The sequence below is a fragment of the Phoxinus phoxinus genome (assembly GCF_949152265.1).
Source record: "Phoxinus phoxinus genome assembly, chromosome: 8".
Taxonomy (NCBI): Eukaryota; Metazoa; Chordata; class Actinopteri; order Cypriniformes; family Leuciscidae; genus Phoxinus; species Phoxinus phoxinus.
Window position 1 is genome coordinate 38,849,113 of NC_136883.1, and position 13,582 is coordinate 38,862,694.

Here is a 13,582-nt window from a genome sequence, read left to right on the forward strand (position 1 = left end):
GAGAATGCAGATTATCAAGCACACCTCCACACATGAGAATGCAGATTATCAAGCGCACCTCCACACATGAGAATGCAGATTATCAAGCGCACCTCTACACATGAGAATGCAGATTATCAAGCACACCTCCACACATGAGAATGCAGATTATCAAGCACACCTCCACACATGAGAATGCAGATTATCAAGCGCACCTCCACACATGAGAATGCAGATTATCAAGCACACCTCTACACATGAGAATGCAGATTATCAAGCACACCTCCACACATGAGAATGCAGATTATCAAGCGCACCTCCACACATGAGAATGCAGATTATCAAGCACACCTCCACACATGAGAATGCAGATTATCAAGCGCACCTCCACACATGAGAATGCAGATTATCAAGCGCACCTCCACACATGAGAATGCAGATTATCAAGCACACCTCCACACATGAGAATGCAGATTATCAAGCACACCTCCACACATGAGAATGCAGATTATCAAGCACACCTCCACACATGAGAATGCAGATTATCAAGCACACCTCCACACATGAGAATGCAGATTATCAAGCACACCTCCACACATGAGAATGCAGATTATCAAGCGCACCTCCACACATGAGAATGCAGATTATCAAGCACACCTCCACACATGAGAATGCAGATTATCAAGCGCACCTCCACACATGAGAATGCAGATTATCAAGCGCACCTCTACACATGAGAATGCAGATTATCAAGCACACCTCTACACATGAGAATGCAGATTATCAAGCACACCTCCACACATGAGAATGCAGATTATCAAGCACACCTCCACACATGAGAATGCAGATTATCAAGCGCACCTCCACACATGAGAATGCAGATTATCAAGCGCACCTCCACACATGAGAATGCAGATTATCAAGCACACCTCCACACATGAGAATGCAGATTATCAAGCACACCTCCACACATGAGAATGCAGATTATCAAGCACACCTCCACACATGAGAATGCAGATTATCAAGCACACCTCTACACATGAGAATGCAGATTATCAAGCGCACCTCTACACATGAGAATGCAGATTATCAAGCACACCTCCACACATGAGAATGCAGATTATCAAGCGCACCTCCACACATGAGAATGCAGATTATCAAGCACACCTCTACACATGAGAATGCAGATTATCAAGCACACCTCCACACATGAGAATGCAGATTATCAAGCACACCTCTACACATGAGAATGCAGATTATCAAGCACACCTCCACACATGAGAATGCAGATTATCAAGCGCACCTCCACACATGAGAATGCAGATTATCAAGCGCACCTCCACACATGAGAATGCAGATTATCAAGCACACCTCCACACATGAGAATGCAGATTATCAAGCACACCTCCACACATGAGAATGCAGATTATCAAGCACACCTCCACACATGAGAATGCAGATTATCAAGCACACCTCCACACATGAGAATGCAGATTATCAAGCACACCTCCACACATGAGAATGCAGATTATCAAGCACACCTCCACACATGAGAATGCAGATTATCAAGCACACCTCCACACATGAGAATGCAGATTATCAAGCGCACCTCCACACATGAGAATGCAGATTATCAAGCACACCTCCACACATGAGAATGCAGATTATCAAGCGCACCTCCACACATGAGAATGCAGATTATCAAGCGCACCTCTACACATGAGAATGCAGATTATCAAGCACACCTCCACACATGAGAATGCAGATTATCAAGCACACCTCCACACATGAGAATGCAGATTATCAAGCACACCTCCACACATGAGAATGCAGATTATCAAGCGCACCTCCACACATGAGAATGCAGATTATCAAGCGCACCTCCACACATGAGAATGCAGATTATCAAGCGCACCTCCACACATGAGAATGCAGATTATCAAGCGCACCTCCACACATGAGAATGCAGATTATCAAGCGCACCTCCACACATGAGAATGCAGATTATCAAGCGCACCTCCACACATGAGAATGCAGATTATCAAGCACACCTCTACACATGAGAATGCAGATTATCAAGCGCACCTCCACACATGAGAATGCAGATTATCAAGCGCACCTCCACACATGAGAATGCAGATTATCAAGCGCACCTCCACACATGAGAATGCAGATTATCAAGCACACCTCCACACATGAGAATGCAGATTATCAAGCACACCTCTACACATGAGAATGCAGATTATCAAGCGCACCTCCACACATGAGAATGCAGATTATCAAGCGCACCTCTACACATGAGAATGCAGATTATCAAGCGCACCTCCACACATGAGAATGCAGATTATCAAGCGCACCTCCACACATGAGAATGCAGATTATCAAGCGCACCTCCACACATGAGAATGCAGATTATCAAGCACACCTCCACACATGAGAATGCAGATTATCAAGCACACCTCTACACATGAGAATGCAGATTATCAAGCGCACCTCCACACATGAGAATGCAGATTATCAAGCGCACCTCCACACATGAGAATGCAGATTATCAAGCGCACCTCCACACATGAGAATGCAGATTATCAAGCACACCTCCACACATGAGAATGCAGATTATCAAGCACACCTCCACACATGAGAATGCAGATTATCAAGCACACCTCTACACATGAGAATGCAGATTATCAAGCGCACCTCCACACATGAGAATGCAGATTATCAAGCACACCTCCACACATGAGAATGCAGATTATCAAGCACACCTCCACACATGAGAATGCAGATTATCAAGCACACCTCTACACATGAGAATGCAGATTATCAAGCACACCTCTACACATGAGAATGCAGATTATCAAGCACACCTCCACACATGAGAATGCAGATTATCAAGCGCACCTCCACACATGAGAATGCAGATTATCAAGCACACCTCTACACATGAGAATGCAGATTATCAAGCGCACCTCCACACATGTGATTATCAAGCACACCTCTACACATGAGAATGCAGATTATCAAGCACACCTCCACACATGAGAATGCAGATTATCAAGCGCACCTCCACACATGAGAATGCAGATTATCAAGCACACCTCCACACATGAGAATGCAGATTATCAAGCGCACCTCCACACATGAGAATGCAGATTATCAAGCGCACCTCCACACATGAGAATGCAGATTATCAAGCACACCTCTACACATGAGAATGCAGATTATCAAGCACACCTCCACACATGAGAATGCAGATTATCAAGCACACCTCCACACATGAGAATGCAGATTATCAAGCACACCTCCACACATGAGAATGCAGATTATCAAGCACACCTCCACACATGAGAATGCAGATTATCAAGCACACCTCCACACATGAGAATGCAGATTATCAAGCGCACCTCTACACATGAGAATGCAGATTAACAAGCACACCTCCACACATGAGAATGCAGATTATCAAGCGCACCTCTACACATGAGAATGCAGATTATCAAGCACACCTCCACACATGAGAATGCAGATTATCAAGCACACCTCCACACATGAGAATGCAGATTATCAAGCGCACCTCCACACATGAGAATGCAGATTATCAAGCACACCTCCACACATGAGAATGCAGATTATCAAGCGCACCTCTACACATGAGAATGCAGATTATCAAGCACACCTCCACACATGAGAATGCAGATTATCAAGCACACCTCCACACATGAGAATGCAGATTATCAAGCGCACCTCTACACATGAGAATGCAGATTATCAAGCACACCTCCACACATGAGAATGCAGATTATCAAGCACACCTCCACACATGAGAATGCAGATTATCAAGCACACCTCCACACATGAGAATGCAGATTATCAAGCACACCTCCACACATGAGAATGCAGATTATCAAGCGCACCTCTACACATGAGAATGCAGATTAACAAGCACACCTCTACACATGAGAATGCAGATTATCAAGCACACCTCCACACATGAGAATGCAGATTATCAAGCACACCTCCACACATGAGAATGCAGATTATCAAGCACACCTCCACACATGAGAATGCAGATTATCAAGCACACCTCCACACATGAGAATGCAGATTATCAAGCGCACCTCCACACATGAGAATGCAGATTATCAAGCGCACCTCCACACATGAGAATGCAGATTATCAAGCACACCTCCACACATGAGAATGCAGATTATCAAGCACACCTCTACACATGAGAATGCAGATTATCAAGCACACCTCTACACATGAGAATGCAGATTATCAAGCACACCTCCACACATGAGAATGCAGATTATCAAGCACACCTCTACACATGAGAATGCAGATTATCAAGCACACCTCCACACATGAGAATGCAGATTATCAAGCGCACCTCCACACATGAGAATGCAGATTATCAAGCACACCTCCACACATGAGAATGCAGATTATCAAGCGCACCTCCACACATGAGAATGCAGATTATCAAGCACACCTCCACACATGAGAATGCAGATTATCAAGCACACCTCTACACATGAGAATGCAGATTATCAAGCACACCTCCACACATGAGAATGCAGATTATCAAGCGCACCTCCACACATGAGAATGCAGATTATCAAGCACACCTCCACACATGAGAATGCAGATTATCAAGCACACCTCCACACATGAGAATGCAGATTATCAAGCACACCTCCACACATGAGAATGCAGATTATCAAGCACACCTCTACACATGAGAATGCAGATTATCAAGCACACTTCTACACATGAGAATGCAGATTATCAAGCACACCTCCACACATGAGAATGCAGATTATCAAGCGCACCTCTACACATGAGAATGCAGATTATCAAGCACACCTTGAAAAATTACACAATGATTAAAATATTTAACCCAAATAAATAAATGTTGGTGGTTCGTACTGATGTTATTCATCTGTTTTCACACACTTCAGCGTCGCGGTCACTAGTGTGGACGAACACTGACACCCTGTGGTGAAATAATGCGTATTTTTAACAGCCGCAGCTTTCTCAGATTGGCTTGGTTTGGATAAAAAATTCATGTTCCGATCAGTTTGGAAAATTCTTCACACAGTAAACATCAGATTAGCCCTTCTTCTGTCGATAAAAATGTCCAAATTTATAAATCTTATTGCAGACACTAATTTTAGGTGGCGTTTGTTCAACTCATTGACCACAGTCCATTGAAAGTAAACATAACCAGAAATAAGTGATATGTATTGTTTCCAAACAGAAGTGCGTCACGAAGTTCAGTGCAAATGGTCCGTTAAGATTGGTTTGATATATCAAATGGAATGTGCCATGATGAGTCAAATCTGGTGAATATCTAATGAGTCTAGAAAAGTATGTTTGCAATGAAATTCAATGGTGTTCGGGCGTCGTTTCACAGTACTGTAAATGACAACCAGTGACATCAATCAAACTTCCAAATGAATTTTCAAACATATTGTATATCTATTTTTATATACATGCATACCAACATGTATGCCAGATAAATGTTAAAATAAAATAAAACAATTAAGTCAAAACATTAGAAACGAGTGCAACTTTGATCTGAACTTTGACATTACAGGATCTGCCTTGATTGAGTCCCAACTTCTCACTGACGAGAGAATAACACAACTAACCCTAAAGACATGTTAGGATCGAACACTACGACACAAAGACACGACAGAACACCACTTGCATTCCAATGAGTTTATTCTGTAAAATTATTGTCAATAAACAGGAAAAACAGTTTACATGTGGCTACAAACCTTGAAAATGCGACATGTATGAGGGCAATAAAAATGAAACGACAAGAAAACCACATTGGTGATGAATTTACCACAGATGTGTCATTTACTATCATCAAAAATAAATAGAATATATTCTTTATATAAACAAAGATAAGAAATAAAAATGGAGTGTGTGGAAGAGGGGCGTCTGTGATCAGGAACGGACAGACAGAAGAACATCTTCAACATGTGAAACAACAGCATGCCACTAGAAAGGCTAGAAAACAACCAACCCACGACACAGGAACGGATGAGCATCGGGATAATAGTACAGAGATCCTAGAATCTACACCCAATCAAATATACAGAGATACTATCGAGTTACGGCGCGCAACTCTGCTTGTGCACGATTCTTCATATTCTACGCTTTCCACTCTTTTCTCTCAGATTACATAAAAGCGTGAAAAATGAGTTGTTTGTCAGACAAACGTCTGTTTGTTCCATTGTTAAGAAAGAAACGTCTAGCTGACACATGAATGAAATCTGAATGAGCTGAAGCTTAACCTCTAAAATCAAATCAGCAGAAAGGAATGACGTTTGTGTGTAAATCCTGGATGTTGTGTTTTTATTTTACTGTATGTGTGTGTTTGACTGAGCCAGATAATGTGTAGGAGTTTGCAAGCGATCAGTGTAATAAGATGCATTTACAGTATGACACATCAGCGCCACGAGCCGTCGTCCGATGATCGTCTAACGATCCTCCCGGAGATTCTGCCGGAAGAGACAAAAACAGCAGTCAGGCAAACTCTGCAGTCACTACTTTCACTCTCACAAAACTGCTGACAAACCTTGCCGTCCCATTCCCTTAACCCCTAACTGTACAGTCAGACATCAGACAGGAGCGACTCTCATTCTGTCCTCTACTAATGTTTTAAACAGTTTTAGCAATAGAGGTCTGCAAACCGAGCCGAGCCGGGTATATATATAGAGAGATGTGTGCATGTTGTCTGCTGTGTTGTGACTGAAACCTGTAGACACTGTTACACCTGTAGACGCTGTTACACCTGTAGACACTGTTACACCTGTAGACACTGTTACACCTGTAGACACTGTTACACCTGTAGACGCTGTTACACCTGTAGACACTGTTACACCTGTAGACACTGTTACACCTGTAGACGCTGTTACACCTGTAGACACCGTTACACCTGTAGACACTGTTACACCTGTAGACACTGTTACACCTGTAGACGCTGTTACACCTGTAGACACTGTTACACCTGTAGACACTGTTACACCTGTAGACGCTGTTACACCTGTAGACACTGTTACACCTGTAGACGCTGTTACACCTGTAGACGCTGTTACACCTGTGGACGCTGTTACACCTGTAGACGCTGTTACACCTGTAGACGCTGTTACACCTGTAGACACTGTTACACCTGTAGACACTGTTACACTTGTAGACGCTGTTACACCTGTAGACGCTGTTACACCTGTAGACACTGTTACACTTGTAGACGCTGTTACACCTGTAGACGCTGTTACACCTGTAGACACTGTTACACCTGTAGACGCTGTTACACCTGTAGACACTGTTACACTTGTAGACGCTGTTACACTTGTAGACGCTGTTACACCTGTAGACGCTGTTACACCTGTAGACACTGTTACACTTGTAGACGCTGTTACACCTGTAGACGCTGTTACACCTGTAGACACTGTTACACCTGTAGACGCTGTTACACCTGTAGACGCTGTTACACCTGTGGACGCTGTTACACCTGTAGACGCTGTTACACCTGTAGACACTGTTACACTTGTAGACGCTGTTACACCTGTAGACGCTGTTACACCTGTAGACACTGTTACACCTGTAGACGCTGTTACACCTGTAGACGCTGTTACACCTGTGGACGCTGTTACACCTGTAGACGCTGTTACACCTGTAGACGCTGTTACACCTGTGGACGCTGTTACACCTGTAGACGCTGTTACACCTGTAGACACTGTTACACTGTTACACCTGTAGACACTGTTACACCTGTAGACACTGTTACACCTGTGGACGCTGTTACACCTGTAGACACTGTTACACCTGTAGACACTGTTACACCTGTAGACACTGTTACACCTGTGGACGCTGTTACACCTGTAGACACTGTTACACCTGTAGACACTGTTACACCTGTAGACGCTGTTACACCTGTAGACACTGTTACACCTGTAGACGCTGTTACACCTGTAGACCACCTGTAGACGCTGTTACACCTGTAGACGCTGTTACACCTGTAGACGCTGTTACACCTGTAGACACTGTTACACCTGTAGATACTGTTACACCTGTAGACACTGTTACACCTGTAGACACTTACACCTATATACACTGTTACACCTGTAGACACTGTTACACCTGTAGACACTGTTACACCTGTAGACACTGTTACACCTGTAGTCACTGTTACACCTGTAGACGCTGTTACACCTGTAGACACTGTTACACATGTAAACGCTGTTACACCTGTAGACCTGTTACACCTGTAGACACTGTTACACCTGTAGACACTTACACCTATATACACTGTTACACCTGTAGACACTGTTACACCTGTAGACACTGTTACACCTGTAGATGCTGTTACACATGTAGACACTGTTACACCTGTAGACACTTACACCTGTAGACACTTACACCTGTAGACACCGTTACACATGTAGACGCTGTTACACCTGTAGATGCTGTTACACCTGTAGATGCTGTTACACCTGTAGACGCTGTTACACCTGTAGACGCTGTTACACATGTAGACACTGTTACACATGTAGACACTGTTACACCTGTAGACACTGTTACACCTGTAGACACCGTTACACCTGTAGACACCGTTACACCTGTAGACACCGTTACACCTGTAGACACCGTTACACCTGTAGACACTGTTACACCTGTAGACACTGTTACACCTGTAGACACTGTTACACCTGTAGACACCGTTACACCTGTAGACACTTACACCTGTAGACGCTGTTACACCTGTAGACACTGTTACACCTGTAGACACCGTTACACCTGTAGACACTTACACCTGTAGACGCTGTTACACCTGTAGACGCTGTTACACCTGTAGACGCTGTTACACCTGTAGACACTGCACCTGTAGACGCTGTTACACCTGTAGACACTGTTACACCTGTAGACACTGTTACACCTGCAGACACTGTTACACCTGTAGACGCTGTTACACCTGTAGACGCTGTTACACCTGTAGACGCTGTTACACCTGTAGACGCTGCACCTGTAGACACCGTTACACCTGTAGACACTGTTACACCTGTAGACACTGTTACACCTGCAGACACTGTTACACCTGTAGACGCTGTTACACCTGTAGACGCTGTTACACCTGTAGACGCTGTTACACCTGTAGACGCTGCACCTGTAGACACCGTTACACCTGTAGACACTGTTGCACCTTTAAACACCGTTACACCTGTAGACACCGTTACACCTGTAGACACTTACACCTGTAGACGCTGTTACACCTGTAGACGCTGTTACACCTGTAGACGCTGTTACACCTGTAGACACTGCACCTGTAGACGCTGTTACACCTGTAGACACTGTTACACCTGTAGACGCTGTTACACCTGTAGACGCTGTTACACCTGTAGACGCTGTTACACCTGTAGACGCTGCACCTGTAGACACCGTTACACCTGTAGACACTGTTACACCTGTAGACACTGTTACACCTGCAGACACTGTTACACCTGTAGACGCTGTTACACCTGTAGACGCTGTTACACCTGTAGACGCTGTTACACCTGTAGACGCTGCACCTGTAGACACCGTTACACCTGTAGACACCGTTACACCTGTAGACACTGTTACACCTTTAAACACCGTTACACCTGTAGATACTGTTACACCTGTAGACACTGTTACACCTGTAGACACTGTTACACCTGTAGACACTGTTACACCTGTAAACACCGTTACACCTGTAGACACCGTTACACCTGTGGACGCCGTTACACCTGTAGACACCGTTACACCTGTAGACACTGTTACACCTGTAGACACTGTTACACCTGTAGACACCGTTACACCTGTAGAGACTGTTACACCTGTAGAGACTGTTACACCTGTAGACACCGTTACACCTGTAGACACTGTTACACCTGTAGACACCGTTACACCTGTAGACACCGTTACACCTGTAGACACTGTTACACCTGTAAACACCGTTACACCTGTAGACACTGTTACACCTGTAAACACCGTTACACCTGTGGACGCTGTTACACCTGTAGACACTGTTACACCTGTAGACACTGTTACACCTGTAGACGCTGTTACACCTGTAGACACCGTTACACCTGTGGACGCTGTTACACATGTAGACACTGTTACACCTGTAGACACTGTTACACCTGTAGACACTGTTACACCTGTAGACCACCTGTAGACGCTGTTACACCTGTAGACACTGTTACACCTGTAGACGCTGTTACACCTGTAGACACCGTTACACCTGTAGACACTTACACCTGTAGACGCTGTTACACCTGTAGACGCTGTTACACCTGTAGACGCTGTTACACCTGTAGACACTGCACCTGTAGACGCTGTTACACCTGTAGACACTGTTACACCTGTAGACGCTGTTACACCTGTAGACGCTGTTACACCTGTAGACGCTGTTACACCTGTAGACGCTGCACCTGTAGACACCGTTACACCTGTAGACACTGTTACACCTGTAGACACTGTTACACCTGTAGACACCGTTACACCTGTAGACGCTGTTACACCTGTAGAGACTGTTACACCTGTAGAGACTGTTACACCTGTAGACACCGTTACACCTGTAGACACTGTTACACCTGTAGACACCGTTACACCTGTAGACACCGTTACACCTGTAGACACTGTTACACCTGTAAACACCGTTACACCTGTAGACACTGTTACACCTGTAAACACCGTTACACCTGTGGACGCTGTTACACCTGTAGACACTGTTACACCTGTAGACACTGTTACACCTGTAGACGCTGTTACACCTGTAGACACCGTTACACCTGTGGACGCTGTTACACATGTAGACACTGTTACACCTGTAGACACTGTTACACCTGTAGACACTGTTACACCTGTAGACCACCTGTAGACGCTGTTACACCTGTAGACACTGTTACACCTGTAGACGCTGTTACACCTGTGGACGCTGTTACACCTGTAGACACCGTTACACCTGTGGACGCTGTTACACATGTAGACACTGTTACACCTGTAGACACTGTTACACCTGTAGACACTGTTACACCTGTAGACCACCTGTAGACGCTGTTACACCTGTAGACACTGTTACACCTGTAGACGCTGTTACACCTGTAGACACTGTTACACCTGTAGACGCTGTTACACCTGTAGACGCTGTTACACCTGTAGAGACTGTTACACCTGTAGACGCTGTTACACCTGTAGACGCTGTTACACCTGTAGACGCTGTTACACCTGTAGACGCTGTTACACCTGTAGACGCTGTTACACCTGTAGACGCTGTTACACCTGTAGACGCTGTTACACCTGTAGACACTGTTACACCTGTTCACCCTGCAGAGTTTCAGAATCAGTATGTGCTTTTTCTCCTGTGTTTGTTTACTGATGGTTGCATGCAATCCTAAAATTCAGAATATTGTAAAAATGAGGTGTAAGAAATGGACTCCGGGTCGGTTCGGTTATACGACCTCGGGTTCGGGCTTCAGTTTAGAGCGTGTGCAGACCTCTATTCAGCAATTAATTAAAGATTGTAACTAGTCATTTCATGAAATTCCTGTTAGTGTATATGAATACTGTGCGGATGGGATCAGCGGCTTCACGTGTTCTTACCCCTTGACTGCATGTCTTGTCTGAAGAGTTCTGGATGTTGTTGTCATGGTCACCAGCCTCTGATCCACTCTTCTGCCCATCTTTCCCATCCTTCTCCAGATCTTCATCTCCCGAACCCTTCCGGGACAGCTTGGAGGACTGTAGGAGAGGTTTAGACTGAAAACAGGCTGGACCAGACACCCAGAGCACACTCTCATTTGCAGCCTGTGTGGTCTTGTTTCTCTCTCTCACTGCTACACTAAACTTGTTCAAGCCGCTCAGTAACCTTCACTACGTACAGTATATGAACGTGCAGGACTCGGTTGCTAGGCAACAGCTGTTGCTAAGCAAGGGCTCAGCTAGAGGCGGTAAGCCTTCAGACTCGAACCCTTCGATGAACACTTCATCACCCGTCAGGAGATGCACATGCACTTCAACAGGTGTGGGTGAAAACTTCTGATCTCACACACAAGCTGCGTCCCAAATGATGTACTGCACACTATGTAGTGTATGAGGTTTAAAGGGTTATATTGTCACCCAGCTTCAGTCGGATAGTTGAGAGTATGAAGCGTCCAACGTTCCACAATTTGAAGTGCACTTTTTCTACTCGCACTATGTATAGTGCAAAACAGCTTGAAATGGTGCATAAGCCTGCAAACTGGGCCGCACCAGTACAGTGTGATGTGTTCATCTCTCACACACTCTCTCACACTCTCACACTCTCTCTCACACACTCTCTCACACTCTCTCACACACTCTCTCACACTCTCTCTCACACTCTCTCTCACACTCTCTCACACTCTCACACACTCTCTCTCACACTCTCTCACACTCTCACACACTCTCACACACTCTCACACACTCTCACACACTCTCACACACACTCTCTCACACTCTCACACACTCTCACACACACTCTCACACTCTCTCACACTCTCACACACTCTCACACACTCTCTCACACTCTCACACACTCTCTCACACTCTCTCACACTCTCTCACACTCTCTCACACTCTCTCACACTCTCTCACACTCTCACACACTCTCTCACACTCACACACTCTCTCACACTCTCACACACTCTCACACACTCTCTCACACACTCTCTCACACTCTCACACACTCTCACACACTCTCACACACTCTCTCACACACTCTCTCACACTCTCACACACTCTCTCACACTCTCTCACACTCTCACACACTCTCACACACACTCTCTCACACACACTCTCTCACACACACTCTCACACACTCTCTCACACTCTCTCACACTCTCTCACACTCTCTCACACACACACACACTCTCACACACTCTGCCCCCTGTGTGATGTGTTCATCTCTCACACACTCTCTCACACACTCTCTCACACTCTCTCACACTCTCTCACACTCTCTGACACTCTCTCACACTCTCACACACTCTCACACACTCTCACACACTCTCACACACTCTCACACACTCTCTCACACACTCTCACACTCTCACACACTCTCTCACACTCTCACACACTCTCTCACACACTCTCTCACACACTCTCTCACACTCTCTCACACTCTCTCACACACACACTCTCACACACTCTGCCCCCTGTGTGATGTGTTCATCTCTCACACACTCTCTCACACACTCTCACACACACTCTCTCACACACTCTCACACACACTGCCCCCTGTGTGATGTGTTCATCTCTCACACACTCTCACACACTCTGCCCGTGTGATGTGTTCATCTCTCACACACTCTCTCACACTCTGCCCCCTGTGTGATGTGTTCATCTCTCACACACTCTCTCACACTCTCTCACACACTCTCACACACTCTCTCACACACTCTCACACACTCTCTCACACACTCTCACACACACTCTGCCCCCTGTGTGATGTGTTCATCTCTCACACACTCTCTCACACTCTCACACTCTCAAACACTCTCACACACTCTCAAACACACTCTGCCCCCTGTGTGATGTAGGGCTGGGC

The 13,582-nt window shown here is 45.3% G+C and overlaps 1 protein-coding gene across 2 annotated transcripts in view; it reads right to left on the bottom strand.

Moving 5' to 3' along the window:
• Nucleotides 1–5,683: 5,683 nt before the first annotated feature.
• Nucleotides 5,684–13,582, bottom strand: part of hdgfl3 (HDGF like 3) — a 13,658-nt gene continuing 5,759 nt past the window's right edge. Inside the window, exons 5-6 of one of the 2 annotated variants that reach the window (XM_079621001.1) lie at nt 11,620–11,757; nt 5,684–6,494 (exon numbers count right to left, since the gene is read on the bottom strand). In XM_079621001.1, the coding sequence (XP_079477127.1) occupies nt 6,474–6,494; nt 11,620–11,757 (159 nt within the window). In that variant the 3' untranslated portion in view covers nt 5,684–6,473. The remainder of the gene's footprint in view (nt 6,495–11,619; nt 11,758–13,582) is intronic. The other variant, XM_079621002.1, reaches the window with a different exon arrangement.